At 43.9% G+C, this 17,658-nt stretch overlaps 1 protein-coding gene across 3 annotated transcripts in view; it reads right to left on the reverse strand.

Moving 5' to 3' along the window:
* Nucleotides 1-16,713, reverse strand: part of LOC128840378 (erlin-1-like) — a 56,345-nt gene extending 39,632 nt beyond the window's left edge. The window contains exons 1-4 of one of the 3 annotated variants that reach the window (XM_054034254.1): nt 16,402-16,711; nt 11,240-11,363; nt 1,289-1,370; nt 229-275 (exon numbers count right to left, since the gene is read on the reverse strand). In XM_054034254.1, the coding sequence (XP_053890229.1) occupies nt 229-275; nt 1,289-1,370; nt 11,240-11,363; nt 16,402-16,684 (536 nt within the window). In that variant the 5' untranslated portion in view covers nt 16,685-16,711. Of the gene's footprint in view, nt 1-228; nt 276-1,288; nt 1,371-11,239; nt 11,364-16,401 lie in introns of those variants that run through there. The other 2 variants (XM_054034255.1, XM_054034256.1) reach the window with 2 other exon arrangements.
* Between the last annotated feature and the right edge of the window lie 945 nt (nt 16,714-17,658).

Here is a 17,658-nt window from a genome sequence, read left to right on the forward strand (position 1 = left end):
AGACAACTGCAGAAAGTCAGTTCTGGCCCCAGCAGGGAGCAATGTAAGAGCAACCATTACTATTCCCACCCATATCCACTATGTTTCCAGACAAACACTCTGAACAGACTTTGTCATATCCAACCCCCCTCAAAAGCTAGCGCCTACGAGTAAATTAGCCACAAGTTGAGAATTAGACCTATCACATTGGCTTGCCACATCCAGGAAGAACATACAGGAGCAACATACCTCGTCCCACAAGGCACGTTTTTTACTTCATCAGTTTGCAATGTTGTCTGAAACAAGAGACATGTAATCAGGGCTCACAGAGAAACCAGTCACTTACCAGTCAACAGCCAAGCCCTAGACAGGCCCTTGCAGAACTTTCTAGCCCAGTTCAGGCCATACACTCACTGGAAGCTCAGCACTCATGCTCTGTAAAGGTTGCTGAGAATGGGGAGGATGCACTAGGAGGAGCACCGCTCTTCAGGCTGTTGTGGGTTGCGGCTGCTATAGGCAGGGAGCAGAAGGAACTTTTCTAGCACCCACTCCCTGTGATGGTTGAGGAAGAAGGGGATGGTGCAGGGAACTCCATTGTCTTTCCCCCTTCCTCTCCTTCCCTCAGTGCCCAAAAGGAGTGCAACTCCCTGCCTGGCAAATGGCAAAGTGAATGCTTGTGGACCCAAGTATTGGGAAGACACATGGTGTCGACAGCGGAAGCGTCCCAAGGCAGGAACCCCAGGGCCAGCGAGTAGCTTTTTGTTTGTGCCAGTGAAGAGCTCCCATTGGAAAAACAGCATGGAGCCCACATTCATTTGCAGTGCAGGGTGTTTCCACACTACATGGTGTCAGGAAGCCACCAGTACCTCTAGCCACAGTAAAGCAGATTAATTCATTCAGCCCTTCCAAACTCACTGTAGTGATAACAGTTCAGGGGAGGGCAAAGCACAACAAAAGGCAATAGACCAAATGTAGTCCATGGTGATCTACTAAGTAGTGCACAGCCATGTGCAGTGGGGCCTGGCCTCTTGCAGCAAAATGGATCATTGATTTCTGGGACCTGCAGCTGCTACAGGCCATACTGCATACTGGAAGCTGTAGTACTATGGGCATACCAGGGGTTGCACCCCAACATCAGAGAGGAGGGTGGCTACAATCTGATCAGTGGGCCAAACTACTGTGCTCTTATGCTACTGAGAACTGGCTAACATGGCCTTTATTTAGGCAAAATTCCAGCTCCACTGTCACATTCGACAGATATCCCATTCAACCCCACCTTATTCCAGCTCCCCTGTGAGAAGTTACTAACCTGCACTGATTTGAAGGTGGTAATGAATGGGAGCATGATGTGATAGCCTGGTCCACTTGGGCTGGTTAATAAGGCACCACCCCTGTGAAGAGACAAATGGGTCAGTTCTCAAGAAGGTGAAGAATTAGATGTACTGACTCTTCCAGACCTCTGGTAAGTGTTCAGAGTACTGAACAGACATGGCCACAAGCTTCTATAGATCAATAAGTCATAACAACTCAGACAAGCTCTATTAGCCTGCTTGTTACCATGACTGACAATGGAAGGGTGAGAATGATTATTTTGCTCATCCTCCAAAAACAAAACAAGTCACTTGCCCGGGCAAATCAAATTTGACAGGGCTGAATTAATACACAGTGTTATAGAAACATATGGTAAAGGAAATATACTTGTGACCTAACAGGTCACTGGACTAAAGAGCAAGCTATTCAATGCAGACTAAATACAAAAAGTTTCCCAGGAATTATTGATTTCATCAGCTCTTTTATGGGGTACTGGTACAAAATAACATTTGTCCTGTACCTGCTGTGTTCAGTTTGCCAGCTTCACACTAGCGACGTAGACAAGAGGGGTATTCCTGCTAAGCCTTTTCCAGTAACACAACCCTGCATAGACCTTCAGTAGTACCCGAGCTAGAATTTAAAATAAACCAAGGCTGCTACCCGAGACTATCTTCCTTCTAAAACAGAGCTCTGGAAAACACTATTTTACATGCACATCAAATCACAACTTTCAGTATCCTCCTCTTCCTTCCATATTAACATCCCACAGAGGAGTGCATACTAACCCAAGGGCTTTGCTAAGAGGCTGGCACTGCGGATAGCACCATTCATAGTCAAGGGATCACTAAGTGACCAGGTGGATTCTGGTAATGCAGGGGCTGTGCGGGCACTCTATGCCTAGCAATAAACGTATAGCTACCCTGAGGTATTAGAACCAATATTACAGAAACATGCAGAGCTACTCCCCCTCGATGGTCTATCGTGGGAGACTGATTTAAATCAAAGCTATTTAAATCACCAATTGTAATCATGATTTCAATTAGCAAGCAGGAAACTTTGATTTAAATAATTAATTTTAATAGTGTTTTGCATTTGTACTTTTTTTTTTTTTTTTTTTTTTTAAAGAAAATAACTAAGAGGAGGCTGATTCTCATTGATAGGTTACCACTAAAGCATGTTGATCTGCAACTAAACACAGTCTTTACAATAAATTTGATACTTCTATTTGCTAATCAGGAGGATATACTATTTAGGTAACTATTTAGCTTAGAGTAAAAATTAAGAATCTGAATAAGTTTAAGAAATGCATCATTCATCATTTTCTTTTTAGTAGAAATGCACAAAACCAGCATTTTAAATTTTCAGTTAAATAAAACTACCTTGAATGTGCAGGATACATAAGAAAAGTTTGTCAAAACATGTCTTGCATTTAAAACTGATTTATTAAACAAAGGAAGTATCTGCAGTTAGTGAACTGAACTGATTGTCTCTTGTCACTATGTCTTTCAAGACTTTAGATCTAGTACATCTCATTTCTCACACCTAGTTCTTATTCAGAGATTGGAAAAGGAAAAACAAGCTATCCTTTTGCAAATCCCAGTTAGTCTCAGGGCTGGTCCCCACTTAGTCCGGACTTCGGACTAAGGTACGCAAATTCAGCTACGTTAATAACGTAGCTGAATTCGAAGTACCTTAGTCCGGACTTACCGCGGTCCAGACGCGGCCGGAAGTCTCCCCCCGTCGACGCTGCGTACTCCTCTCGGCGAGCTGGAGTACCGGTGCCGACTGTGAGCACTTCCGGGATCGATTTATCGCGTCTTAACCAGACGCGATAAATCGATCCCTGAACATCGATGGCGTGCCGCCGGACCAGCCGGTAAGTGAAGACTAGGCCTCAAACTTTGAATGAGTAGTCATTGAACTGAACTAGTTGAATGAACTGAAATGAAGAAAATATTCTCTCTGCACCTGTAGTAGATGTTTCTGCTGGCAGAAGATTAGCACTTCAGCAAACTCTGGTTTCAAGTGCTTAGCCAGTGACTTTCACCAATTCAGTGGTGTCACTTTCTTTAAAACTTGGCAACAAATATGTACCGATTAATATTATTTGTATTTAATTTAGAGTTATTTTAATAGATTTTAAGTTTAGGTCTTCACATAGGTTGTCACTTTTGAACTAGTTTTATTTTTTTTTTAAATAAAAATATTGAAATAGAAGAATTTAATTTATATAAATTCAATTTTTATTTTAAAAAAGAAACATCTAGACCACTGCTATCATGAACAAATGTGCGCAGTCAAAGAAACACTGCACACCAAAATGAAATTGGGATTTGAAGCTGATATGAGTGTGTGCTGAAATCCTCTGTTGTGTCATGTCGTCCCCTTCCTCCCCCTGCAAGCTACAGTGAGGTGGAACACAGTGGAATGAAGTTTTAACTAACTGAACTTTATAAAAAACCCACTCCTGATATTTACTTGCTGACCTGCTTTGAGCATCATTCTGTGAGAGCACAAGTACCATAGGAAACAAAGAGATGCCTAATAATTGCAATGTTGCAGTTGCATTCTGGGGACATTCCCAGGGCAACAGAGGAAAGAATTATATTGTTAGTTAAAACTTATTTTTGTGCTGAATCCAGCCAGGTTTTAGAGGCTATGCCTACACTACACAGTTGAGCAGTGTAGTCAGTGTTTGTCGACTCTCCTGCCGACAAAAAACTTCCAGTGTAGCCGCTGTTTGTCAGGCATCGGGAAGAGCCTATCAAGCAAGGGGATGGTTGTTTCAGGATAATTAAGAAGTAAACTAAATTGTGCAAGTTATAAAAAGGATCATGGCTAAAGATGGATCCCAAAGAGAAATAACAGATTACAGAAAAATGTATTAATTCAGTCAAATTATCAAGGAGTTGCTAATTACTTTTCCAATGAAAGCATACTAATAACGTCAGTATCAGAGCTGCAGAACTGTACCATCTGTTTATACAGAGCACAATCCCACATTCAGCTCTTTTCTTGCTGTCTATGTTTCTTCCACCTTACACAACCAATCTACCGGCTTCCCAAGGTGCACTAACAATACAACAGAGCTTGTCCATAACAGAATATTCTGCTTCCCTTATTCCTGGGCACAATGCAAGGCCCATTTACTCTCCTCAGTCCCTTAGGAGCGGCTGGAGAGGAAACATCAAACTCTGAATATGTGGGGCAAGGGAGGAGGAAATGTCAGAGGGATAGTGAATAATACAGAGAATATTATATAAATCAATGGTGCGGCCTCATGTGGACACTGTGTATAGCACTGGTCACCCCTCATCTCCAAGAATGAGAATCTCTAGTTACAAAACTAGATGGGTTTCACAGAAGAGTGACAAGAGTGATCAAGGGCCTAGAAAAAGACTCATATGAAGAGCGATTGCAAAGACTGGGATTGTTACTTTGAAAAGGAGACCAATAAGAGGGGGCATGACAGAAGTACCTAAAATGACAACTGCTCAGGGAGATTGGAAAGATCTGTTATCCTTGTCTCAACACAAGAACAAGGGGACGCCCAGTGTAATTAAAAGGTGGAAAATTCAAAATGAACAAAAAAGTGCCTTATCATACAATGCGTGATTAAACTGTAGAACTCACTGCCACATGAAGTAGTTGAGGCCATGAATTTAACAAAATTTAAAAAAGGATGGGACATTTATATCCCATTTATTCTTGGGATAACAAGAATATCCAGAGTTAGCATACAAACTTGCACACATAGGTTTGAGATAAAAAGTCTGTGAAACCAAGCAGTGGCAGACTTAACACATTACACAACCACAGTGTCCACACCATCATTTAAGGACTTCAGCTCCCACAGGCCCAATCATGGAAAATATTTCCCTACTGGATCTGTTTATGCGACTTCTTGTGTATGTGTATATAGTTTCCCACATCTTATTAGTCTCCTACATCTAGGCATGAGGTCTTAGGACACATTCTAAAACCACAGTTCCCTCCAAATGAGAAACAATAGATGCATCAAACATTTGACCACAGATAAAATTAATGCTTTAGACAGGAGAAATACTAGCCCCAGTTTAATATAGGATTGGCCCAGATGAAATCCCATTTGGATAACTCATGAAGTACAAGACAGCTGATCACCCGACAACACAAACAGAAGTGACAAGCATAAGGCAGATGCCATAAGTATTATCAACTTAATGAATACAGCGGTTGGTGATAACTTCTACAGTTAGGGCTACAAAGCAGCTTCCTTTAGAAATAGCCAGATTTAACTTTTAGAGTTCCTGAAGGATTTATTTTTGGGGTTGAACACTCCCATGGCCGGTCTCTGCCAAAAGGTGACCTTTTTAGAAAGATTGGTAAAACTGCTGAGCCATTTAAGAATGGAGAGATTAGAAAAAAATATTTCTTACTTAAAAAAAAAAAAAAATCTGACTACACTCATTGTGGGGGAAGTCAGAAGAAACCTCAAAACAGCTGAACTTTGAAACTTCTAATTTGGCAAAGAGAGGCATCTCAGTCCAAAAACAACTTATTTTAAATGAAGTTAGGAACATCTGAAAAGATTTAAAAATGTAGGAAAATTGAAGATGTGCAGCAGAACATTATCAGGTGTCCGCTGTGTGATGAGCCACACAGGGAGTTAAAGACCAGTCAGATTTGACCCTCGCATTTTGGAGGGGCTGCAAAAAAACCCTTCAATTCTTCACTAATCTCTCCCAACGCAATAGATGTTTTGTCCACTGTGTGGAGCATGTAATAACTGAAGATCAAGGTGATTTTTCACAGATGTTAGGGCCAGAAGGAACCAATAGATCATCTAGTCTGACTTCCTGTGTATCACAGACCAAAGAATCTCACCCAATGATTCCTGCAGTCAAGGGAACTGTTCTTCCTATTACATCAGTGAACACTTTAGCACCCAATACCCTGTGGTGGTCAGGCTCAGGGACCCTCCCCTCTTATGGGTCCCAGAACCTGGGTTCCAGCCCAAGCCCTAATGTCTACACCACAATTAAACAGCCCCATAGCTTGAGCTCTGTGAGCCAGAGTCAGCTGACACAGGCCAGCTGTGGGTTTTTAATTGCTGTGTAGACATACCCCAAGTGACAATGAATTCATCATTGTGCTTGCTGACCTGGGAAATACCCTAATTATATTTATGATTTATTTAATGGAAAAGGGACGGTTCCAAGGGCAGCATAGCCCAGATTTTATATTTCCTGCTTATCTAGTTAGGGTGCAGTTCAATATACCATTTGTATATGTTAAAGAGAAAAGCAAAGCCTGCAAGGTGAGCACCATGGCCAAGTGAAGGAGGCTGTGAGATTTCATTTCTGCATTCCATAAATGCTGGGGAATGTAACAATTACACTGCCATTGGTTTCTGCATTTAGTACTGTTTGGACTGGGGGCTCCAAACAGTGTCCTGGGGTCACCCATATCTTAGAAGAGAGACTGTCCGCTGGTCATTTCTTCTCAACCACAATCGCATAAAATCTCTGTGGCATCTACAGCAATTGCTTATGTGGAAATATATAATAGGAAAATAATGTACATTTAAACTTATGTTAGTGGTATTTAGCAACTAGAAACAAGTAGGAGGATGTTAAACAGCAGCTACTAAGGTTAGACCTTTTTAAATCAGCAGGTCCACGTAACACGCATCAACATTTTAAAAGAGCTGGCTAAGGAGCTCGCTGGACCATTAATGTTGGTTTTTAATGAATCTTGGAATACTGGGAAAGTTCCGGAAGAAAGTTAATGTACCAATATTCAAAAACGTAAACAAGGGAACCTGGGTAATTATAGGCCTAGCAGTCTAGTATTGATCCCAGGCAAGATAATGTAGCTGCTGATACAGCACTCAGTTAATAAAGAATTAAAGGAGAGTAATATAATTAACAGGGTAAGTTCTATCGATGTACATCACATTGGGAACACGCATTCACTCTTCAACAGATCACTGGAAAAACTACTGCATGGCAAAACCCCACCTTACTCAACTTTCTCATCTTTAAGAAAACATCCAATAGGGTTCACAGAGACCCTGTGGAATATTGCTAGGAGCAATGGGAGACCAGACAAGCTATGGAAACAGATACGCAGTAAGATCAATTACAGGCCTGGGTGAGAGGTTCAATACTGTGACTGGAGTTAGACAAGGGTGTGTGTTATCACCAATCTTCTTAGCATTAGCAATAGACTGGGTGATGATGTGGGCAACAAGCAGCATGGTGGACAGTATATAATGGATTAGTGGAGATGGGTTACAAGACCTTGACTTTGCAGGCAATACAGCTTTACTAAGTACGACACAGAACAGAATGATTGCCCTTTGTTTTGATGCTCCCTAGGGCAGAACAGGAAGCCAAAAAAAAAAAAAAAAAAGTATTGAAAGTAAAAGCAGAGAAAACCAAGACTATGAAGGTAGGAAACTGGGCAAGAAATGCAAAAGTGGATGGAAAAGAAATCTAACGGATAGAAAAATTCTGCTATCTGGGGATAGTGACAACATCTGCAGGTGGCTGTAATAATCATATTTATATGAGATTAGGAAAAGCAAACACCATTTTTGGAAGGAGGAACATTTGATCACACAGAGATCTGCACAAACTAAAGGTCAGATTATACTGTGCAATTGTAAGGATCACGCTGCTATAAGGAGCAGAGATTTGGCCTATAACAGTGGCTAACAAAAAGAGATTGGAGGCTGTCCATTCCAGAAGGCTGAAAACGACACTGAACAATTCACACAAGAGTAAGAGGGCTGACAAAGCAGGAGATGTTAGAAAATATAACCAAAGACAAAAAGTTCAGGTGGTTGGGGCATGTAAACTGTATGGAAAATAGGAGACATGCTAAGCAAGCATTGAATTGGGTACTTGTGGTAAGAAAGAGAAAGTGAGTAAGGCCAAGGAAGAATTGGCTGAAGACCGTGATAGAAGAAAAGGAAGGTGTTGGCATCGCCTAGGAAGAAATGCCACAACTAGCAAGTTACCATAATCAACGGAGGAACTGGACTTGCCTGATGTGTCTACAGCACAGAAGGAATGGGGGGGGACAGATAGCTCAGTGGTTTGCACATTGGCCTGCTAAACCCAGGGTTGAGAGTTCAATCCTTGAGGGGGCCACTTAGGGATCTGGGGCAAAAATCAGTACTTGGTCTTGCTAGTGAAGGCAGGGGGCTGGACTCTATGACCTTTCGGGGTCCCTTCCAGTTCTATGAGATAGGTATATCTCCATAACTAAGGTCAAGGAATATAATTAATGCCAATCAACATGGGTTTATGGAAAATAGATCAAACTAATTTGATATCTTTTTTGTTGACTTGGTTGCACAAGACATTTTGATTATAAACTAGAAGGTAAAATTAACATGGCACACGTTAAATGGATTAAATGATGACTAAATGATCATTCTCAAAATGCAATTGTAAATGGGGAATCATCATTGAGTGGGAGTGTTTTTAGTGGGGTCCTGCAGAGATTGGTTGTTGGCCCTATGCTATTTAACATTTTTATCAATGACCTGGAAGAAAAATAATCACTGCTAAAGTTTGCAGATGACACAAAAATTGGGGGAGTGGTAAATAACGAAGAGGACAGGTCACAGATTCAGAGTGATCTGGATCGCCTAATAAGCAAGCAAGCAACATGCATTTTAATGGAGACGTATGTAAAAGCATACATCCTGGAACTAAGAATGTCGGCCATACTCTATCCTGGAAAGCAGTGACTGAAAAAGATTTTTTGGGGGATGGGAGGAAGACAATGAGATTCCAGTACAATAGTGTGGTCAAATGGGCTAACGTGACCCTTGGATGTATAAAAAAGGGACTCTCAAGCAGGAGAAGAGCAGTTATTTTACCTCTGTATTTGGCACTGGTATGACCAATGCTGGAATACTGTGTCCAATTCAAGACGGATGTTCATAAATTGATTCAAAGAAGAGCCACGAGAATGATTAAAAGATTAGAAAACATGTCTTTATAGTGATGGACTCAAGGAACATAATCTATTTAGCTTAACAAAAAGAAGGTTAAGGGATGACTTGATTACAGTCTAACTATATGGAGAACAAATATTAATAATGAACTCCTCAATCTAACAGAGAAAGGTCAAATATGATCAAATAAAGGCAAAAAAATTTAACAGTGAGGGTAATTAACAATTCGAACAATTTACCAAAAGTCGTGCTGGATTCTCCATCACTGATAATTTTTAAATCAAGATTGGATTTCCTCCCCCCCCGCCAAAAAAGCTCTGCTCTAGGAATTATTTGGGGGGGGGGGGGGAGGAGAGTTCTCTGGCCTGTGTTATACAGGAGATCATAATGGTCTCTTCCGTCCTTGGAATCTATGAATAGGAGGAGCCAATGGCCTGCCTGCAAGAAGTCCACAGAGCAGTCTGGGGAGCTCTGCTCTAGGTAGTTTATCATCAGCCAGTACCCATGGAAAGTTCAGCAACTGGCTAGACTGTGACCGAAGTAACGTGTTTCCTTCATTCCCTATTCTTAAGTATCAGCAGATTAAGGTCTTGCTTACACTGGACTTTTTACACCAGTGTTGCTGCCTTAAGGACACCTGTGTTCAGTGCGGGTCATGGTCCCAGTGCATGACACACATTGAGTATAGCTACAAACCTAAGGCAGACAAGACCTGTGGCAAACTGAGTACGAATGACCATTGCCCTATTCATGCCAGTTAAAAACTTGGGCAAAAAACAACTTGTGCAGACTCAAACTTTAAGGCCAGACAGGACCATCATGATCATCTAGTCTGACCTCCTGCACACTGCAGGCCACAAAACCTCACCCACCCACTCCTGCAATAGACCCCTAACCTCTGGCTGAGTTACTGAAGTCCTCAAACCATGATTTAAAGACTTCAAGTTAAGAGAATCCACCATTTACACTAGTTTAAACCTACAAGTGACCCATGCCCTATGCTGCAGAGGAAGGCAAAAATCCATCAGGGTCTCTGACAATCTGACTGGGGGGGGGGAAAATCCTTCCCAATTCCAAATATGGCAATCAGACCCTGAGCATGTGGGCAAGACCCACCAGCCAGACACCTGGGAAAGCATTCTCTGTAATAACAGAGCCCTCCACATCTTGTGCTCCATCATCAGCCATTGGAGCTATTTGCTGCTAACAGTCACAGATCGGCTATGTGCCATTGTAGGCAGTCTCATCATACCACCCCTCTATAAACTTGTCAAATTCAGTCTTGAAGCCAGTTAGGTTTTTTGCCCCCACTGCTCCCTTTTGACATAGTTGGGAGTTGGCCTCCTAAAGTGGAAGGTGGGGACTAGGCACACAGAGCAGCGGGGAAGGGCTCTAAGCCAGAGCGCTGGGCAGGGAACAGGCGCCCAGGAAGGGTGAGGAGTTCAGGATCAGGCACCCAGAGGTTCAGGAAAGGTCTGCCTGGTGGGAGCTGGAAAGCAGGCATACAGGGGTGCAGGAAGGAGTGGGGAGTCAGATCAGGTGCACGGGGATACAGGAAGGACTCTAGGTAGAGGGGGGACGTGAGGGACTTGGGGACTAGGCACACAGTAGTGTGGGAGTTGTGAAGCAAGCATATAGGGCTGCGGGAAAGGCTCTGGGTACTGGGGGAGGGAGCTGGGGAGCTAGAGCCTGTCTGTATGCATTTAAAGCTGAATTTTAACCCTGTAATTATTTCACGCACACTAGGGTGACAGGGGAGTTCAAAATCCAGACAGACTAGAAATCATTTTTTTAATATCTCATGATTATTAGGTTGGCAATTTTTTTACCTCTTTAGTCAGCAATAATAGTCCTCCTGCCCATCCTGAGATGAGGCCCAGGCACAGAACATGGAGCAGGGCAATCTCTTACATAAGACCTTCCTTGGATGAACCGTAATGGAGAGAATTAAACCCAGAATGTTGAGAACCTTGGATGTACTCATTGGAATAGTACCTGTAATACACTGCCAGGTGGCCCTCATCAACTTTATGGATGGAGGAGTAGAGGAGAAGAACTAGGACTCCTGCAGCAGCTGCCACTACCGCCCCAGGCTGGCCCATAGTCATACTAACGTCATCTGTGGGAACAAAACACATGGTCATCCACCAATGTTGCAGTCAGCGAATGAAATCCCTAATCCCTCTCTCGTCTATGGATTTTTCTTAATAGCGGAGGCTCCCAAACCTTTTTATAATGCAGACCACAACTTCACAGAGAACATTTCAGACACACCTCTACCATTCTCGATCACAGACCATTTCCATTCCTGCTCATAATTGCACGACAATACTATACTTACATGGACGATATTAGGGGAGTACTGTATATATTTTAAACTTCATTTAATGTGGTTTGTCAGCTGGAAATGAAGAGAAGGAGCTAGTACCATGTGGTTCACCAGTACTCCACAGACCCAACTACAAGAGCTTTGCCCACTCAGTTGTATTAAGGTGTCTCAACTCAGAGGCCCGAGCTTTCTTAGCACCATCCAGCTTAATCAATTGTTTCCATGTTTTAAGACCTTGTGTACTACATCTAAAATTCAAGAGCAATTGCAACCCATATTTGTAATCTGCATCCCAGGAAATGGCAGAAGGCTGCTCTGCAGCTGCCTCCTCTTTTCAGCCACTCAGGTCAGCAGCTAGAAAGGAGCAGGAGGAGCATTTTCAGTGTTGCTCCTCTAGCCAGTCACAAGATTTTGGGGTTTTTTCCCCCTTGTTCTTTGAGGGGGTGGGCAATGGAGACATTATTTTCTCCATCCCTGAACAGAAATTAAAGGGGAGGTGCCCCTGTATGCTCTCACTTCAAAAGCAACATTGTCAGTACTGCTGCACAATTCACGCAGTCAATTATGATCAGGGTAGATTAATTCTCTGTTCTTGTCTCTGAATTTCCTTCTGCTTCCCTTAGCAACTTAAAATTAACTCATCTTAAATAGACATGTGGAGCTTCTCACATGTTCTTTACGCAATTCTGTATGTTACTGAGCTCAGAATAAAGACTGAAGTCTCTTTTTAATCAACCCACACACCAGCTGATCACAACCCATGAACCACACGTGGTGCACGTACTGCAGAGCTAGACAGTGCCAGCTCAGAACTCTCCTGGCTCCATGCCATTCTTCAACCTCTTCTTCTCTCCTGCCCAACACTCACTATCATTACAGTAACAGACCACTAATGTTAAATTTTAATAATCTTGGAATACTGGGGAAGTTCCAGAGACCTGCAAGAAAGCCACTGCTGCACCAAGGCTTGAGAGTAGTTAAGATAAAATAGGAATTACAAGCCAGTTAGCCAGAAATACAGGACTATCAAAGAACTGAAGGAAGGAAATATAATTAATTCTAATCAACATTACAAGTTTGATTGATGAAAATAATAACTATCTACATAATACACTTTTGTCTTCTGAAACCATTTGATTTAAAACTGCATTACATTCTGCTTAAAAGTGGATTAGATGGACTAAAAAGCGTGTAACTAATAGATCGCAAAAAGGTATCATTAATGGGGAATCATTGTCCAGGAAGAGCGTTTCTATTGACATTCCACTGGGATCAGTTCTTGCCCCAACATTATTCAATATCTTTATCAATGATCTGGAAGGACACGAAACCATTGCTGACGACCTTTGCAAATGACAAATTGACAGGTGGTAATTACAAGGATAAAGCACTTATACAGGGCAATATAGATAACTTGGTACAACCATACCACATGCATTTTAACACTTCATACATCTAGGAACTGGGGAGACTGTAGATTACAGTACAGGATGAAGACTTTATTCTGGAAGGCAGGATTCTGAAAGGGATCTTGTGGTCATGGCAAATAAGCAGCTGAGCATGAGCTCCCAGTGCAGTGCTCTAAGGCAGCAAATGCAATTCGTGGCTGTATAAATTGGGGTACAGCAAGTCGGAGCAGGGAGATGATTCTACTTCTGTATGCAGCATTGGTGAGACTTTTACAATTCTGACAGTTCTGATGCCACATTTCAAGAAAGATGCTGGCAAACGAGATTTCAGAGAAGAGCCACAAGAATGCTTTGTGTCTGAAATATCTGCCTGAGAGTGAGAGACTAAAGGAGCTCAATCTATTTATTTTATCAAAAAGAAGTTTAATCACAGTCTATACTTACCTATACAGGCAGCTGATAGTGGAGGACTATTTAAACTAGCACACAAGGGAAAAACAAGAGCCAATGACTAAGTTCAGGTCAGAAAACCTGGAAAAAAGGCACAAATGTTTAACAATTAGTGTAATTAACAAATGAAAAATGTTACCAAGGAGTGTGCTAGGTTCTCCATTGCTTGACGAATATTAATCAAGGCTGGGAGTGTTTCTAGAAGATATGTTATAGTTCAAATACAAGTTGTTGTCTTAGGCTAGGTCTATGCTGCCGGAGTTACATCGCCGCTCAGAGAGTGCTGAAAGAAAACCACTGTTGTGTGCATAATAGCGTGTTCACACTTGCGGCACTTGCAGCAGTGTTCAGAATGGTGCACTCTGGGCAGCTATCCCACAAAACATCTCTTCCTCTTCTGCCGCTAAGAGTTGTGGGAAGGCGGAGGGGGTCGCAGGGCATCCTGGTCCTGTCCCAATGCCCCGTGATGCACTGCTTCGCATCCCAGCAATCCCTGTGCTTCCGTCCGTATTTGGCACCATCTTTCAACCGTTTGTGTACTGCACACTCTGCTTCTTCGGGTTGCAGGAATGGATCCCGCACTGTTGACTAATACGCTGCTCGCTCTCATTAACACGTCACGAGTGGCAGTGGAGTTATTCCTTAAACTACAAAGGCAAGAAGAGTTCGACATTGATCTCGCCACGCATAGTAGCTACGACACGAGATTGCTTGTGGCATTCATGGAGGTGCTGACCACAGTGGAATGCTGCTTTTGAGCTCGGGATCACATCATCATGCACATCTGGGATGACGAGCAGTGGCTGCAGAACTTTCGCAAGATGAAAGCCATGCTCATGGGACTGTGAGATGAGCTCGCACCAACCCTGTGGCGCAAGGACATGAGAATGAGAGCTGCCCTGTTGTTGGAGAAGTGCATGACAACTGCACTGTGGAAGCTGGCTACTCCAGACTGCTACCGATCAGTCACTAACCAGTTCGGAGTGGGAAAGTCAACTGTTGGACAGAAGTGTGCAGGGCCATTAATCTCCTCCTGCTCCGACAGACCCTAACTCTGGGCAACATGCGTGACATTGTGGATGGCTTTGCACAAATGGGTTTCCCTAACTGCAGAGGAGCAATAGATGGCAAGCATATTCCAATTCTGGTAGCAGACCATCTAGCCACCGAATACATTAATCAGAAGGAGTATTTCTCTATGGTTCTCCAGGTGCTTGTGGATCACCATGGGTGTTTCACAGACATTAACACAGGCTGAGGTGCATAACGTAGGCATCTTTCGGAACACTGGTCTGTTCAGGAAGCTGCAAGCAGGGACTTTCTTCCCGGACCAGAAGATCACTGTAGGGAAAGTCAAAATGCCCATTGTGATCCTGGGAAACCCCGCCTACCCCTTAATGCCGTGGCTCATGAAACCATCCATGGGGAACCTTGGCAGCAGCAAGAAGCGGTTCAAAAAGAGGCTGAGCAAGTGCAGAATGACTGTTGAGTGTGCTTTTGGCCGTTTAAAGGCCTGCTGGTACTGTCTATATAGGAGGCCGGACCTAGCCGATAAAATTTTTATGCTTACAGCCATGTGCTGAACGCTCCATAATATTTGTGAAGGGAAGGGTGAAAGCTTCACTCAGGGCTGGACTGCTGAGGCTCAGTGCCTGGAGGCTGAATTTTAACAGCCAGAGACTAGGGCTATTAGAGGGGTGCAGCGTGGGGCCATAAGGATCAGGGATGCCTTGAGGCAGCAATCTGAAGCTGAAAGCCACTAATATTTGTTGCTATGCTTGGGAGTGCAATGCTTGTAATGCTAGGAGGCGATTGTGACTGGTGCAGACGATGCACTATGAAAGTTTAAGAAAATTGCCTGTTGTTTTGCAGGGCTCTGTTTGCTTTCAATTAATGGAATAAAGATGACTTTCAAACCAAAACAATTCTTTTCTTAAAAAATAACCACCAGAGGAGAGAAACAAACAAAAAACACATCAGCACTATGGGGGATGGGGGAAGGGAGGGTCCCAGGAGGAGGTGGGGTCCCAGGATGGTTAAAGATTTCTATATGTCCAGGTATCACATGCAACCTTGTCCTTTGGAGTACAGTGCAGCGGGTACCGATTTCAGCAGAACTAAACCGCAGAGGGAGTGTAGTGGGTACTGGGAGTCCGCAAGGCTGGACTGTGACAGGGCAGAAGTGGAATGCAGACTGGAGCCAGAAGGTTCATAAGAGTGTGTTGGCAGTGTCTGGGGGGCACATGGGAAAGAGTTTTGTGACAGTGGCTGCAGGGGAGGGCGGGTGCGGAGCTGCTCCGTTTCCAGTGCTAGTAGTGCCTGGGGCACGTCCACTTGGCGCTCCATAACATTTAAGAGCCACTCTGTAGCTTTGCTCTGGCGTGCTGCGTTCTCCTTTCGGTCCCTCTTCTCGCTGTCCTGCCACTCCTTCAATTCTTGTTTTTTGGCCACGGAGTACATCATGAAATCAGTGTTCCAGGACCATACTGTATACTGGGCTGATGGCTCTTGGGGAGAGCCAGCACTGTAGTGGGGGCCTTATAATCATTATTGTTCCCACATTTTCCACAGGCTGTGTTCAGTATAGAAGATACATCGCTGCTGAGGATGAGCAGGGAATCAAGGGAGGGTCTTCTCCAAGACTGCGGCTTCCGCCCTGTGTGCAGCAATGGTCGCTCCCCCCGCAGTGACAGCAGAGTGGCACAGGAAAGTTACCCTTAATGGGGCAAGAAACAAACCAATTCTGCCAAAGAACCTGCAGCAGCAGATTACCCAGTATCTCCATCAGAGTTTCCTGGAGATCTCTGAAGCAGATTCCCGTGAAGTGAGGGTGTCAATCAACACCCTGTTCCGCTGCTCAGACTAGGCATATGGTGGTACGTGCATTATACAGACACAAGCCTGCTTTCTGCAACCCTCCTGCCTCCAACAACTCACTTCAGCAATTCCCAAAAATCAAAGCCACTTACCAGGGGCTTCCTCTCCTGTTTGATCTTCGCCAAGCTCCGACAGCTGTGACTGGCTAGCGTCCTCCAGGGTAGAAAAGAGCTCCTGGCTGCATGCAGCTCTGACCTCCGAGTCAAGCTTTGCCTCTGGGTCCTGCTCCGCATCCTCATCCAAGATTTCCTCCTCCTGGCTCGGTCCACTCTCGACTGGCACGTGAGCCACCAAAGTATCCACTGTGGCCGTCACAGTGGAGGTGGGGTCGCCACCAAGTATTGCGTCCAGCTCTTTGTAGAACCGGCAGCTCATGGGCGCCGCACCGGAGCAGCGGTTTGCCTCATGCGCCTTGTGGTAGGGGTTCCGCAGCTCCTTCACTTTGACTCTGCACTGCAGTGTGTCCCAGTCATGGCCCCTTTCTGTCACGCATCGTGAAATCTGCCTGTAGGTGATATAATTCCTACAGTTGGAGCACAGCTGGGACTGGACAGCCTTCGCTCCCCAAATGCTGATGAGGTCCAGAAGCTCGGCATTGCTCCAAGAGACTACTGCATGCGTCACCAAGCAAACAGGAAGGGGACTTTCAAAATTCCAAGGAATTCAAGGGGTGGGGCTCACAGTTGGTCACCTGAAAGCAGGGCAGTAGAGTTCCAACCAATGACCAGAAAGGCAAGAACAGGCATTGTGGGACACCTCTTGGAGGCCAATTGCAGTGCTGTAATCAACCAGGGTGTCTACACTGGCACCGCAGCTCTGTAGCCCCAGCGCAGAAAGCTGTACGCCTCTCATCGGAGTGGTTTTTTTTACAGCACTGCAACTGCGCAATTTCTGCACACTAAGTGGCTTGGCAGTGTGTACACCTCAGGAATTACACCGCAGAAAGCTGCTTTGCTGTGCAGAAACTTGCCAGTGCAGACAAGGCCTAAGATACAGGAGTCACTAGGCTCCATGAATTGCATTATTCAGGAGGTCAGACTAGATTATCATGAATTGCTTCTGGTATTAAAAATCTATTAAAAGCTTAATATAGTCCCTGGAGTATATTTAAGTGAGCAAGGTTCTTGAGTTTCAGTGGCATAAACAGCTGCAAAAAAAAAAAAAGGGGGTGGGGGACAAAAGTGGCTTCCCATTTGTGCTAGAAATACAGGCAGGCACATCAAAGGAGACACTTGTGACTCAACATGGCTAAAGCATGTCTGCATTTTGTTGTGTAGATATGTGCTCAATCCACATTAAAGTTCTGAGTAATTTGTGTCAGGAAACAGTCACAAAACACAGGCCCAATA

This window comes from Malaclemys terrapin, chromosome 7, assembly GCF_027887155.1.
Source record: "Malaclemys terrapin pileata isolate rMalTer1 chromosome 7, rMalTer1.hap1, whole genome shotgun sequence".
In the NCBI taxonomy this organism is placed as follows: Eukaryota; Metazoa; Chordata; order Testudines; family Emydidae; genus Malaclemys; species Malaclemys terrapin.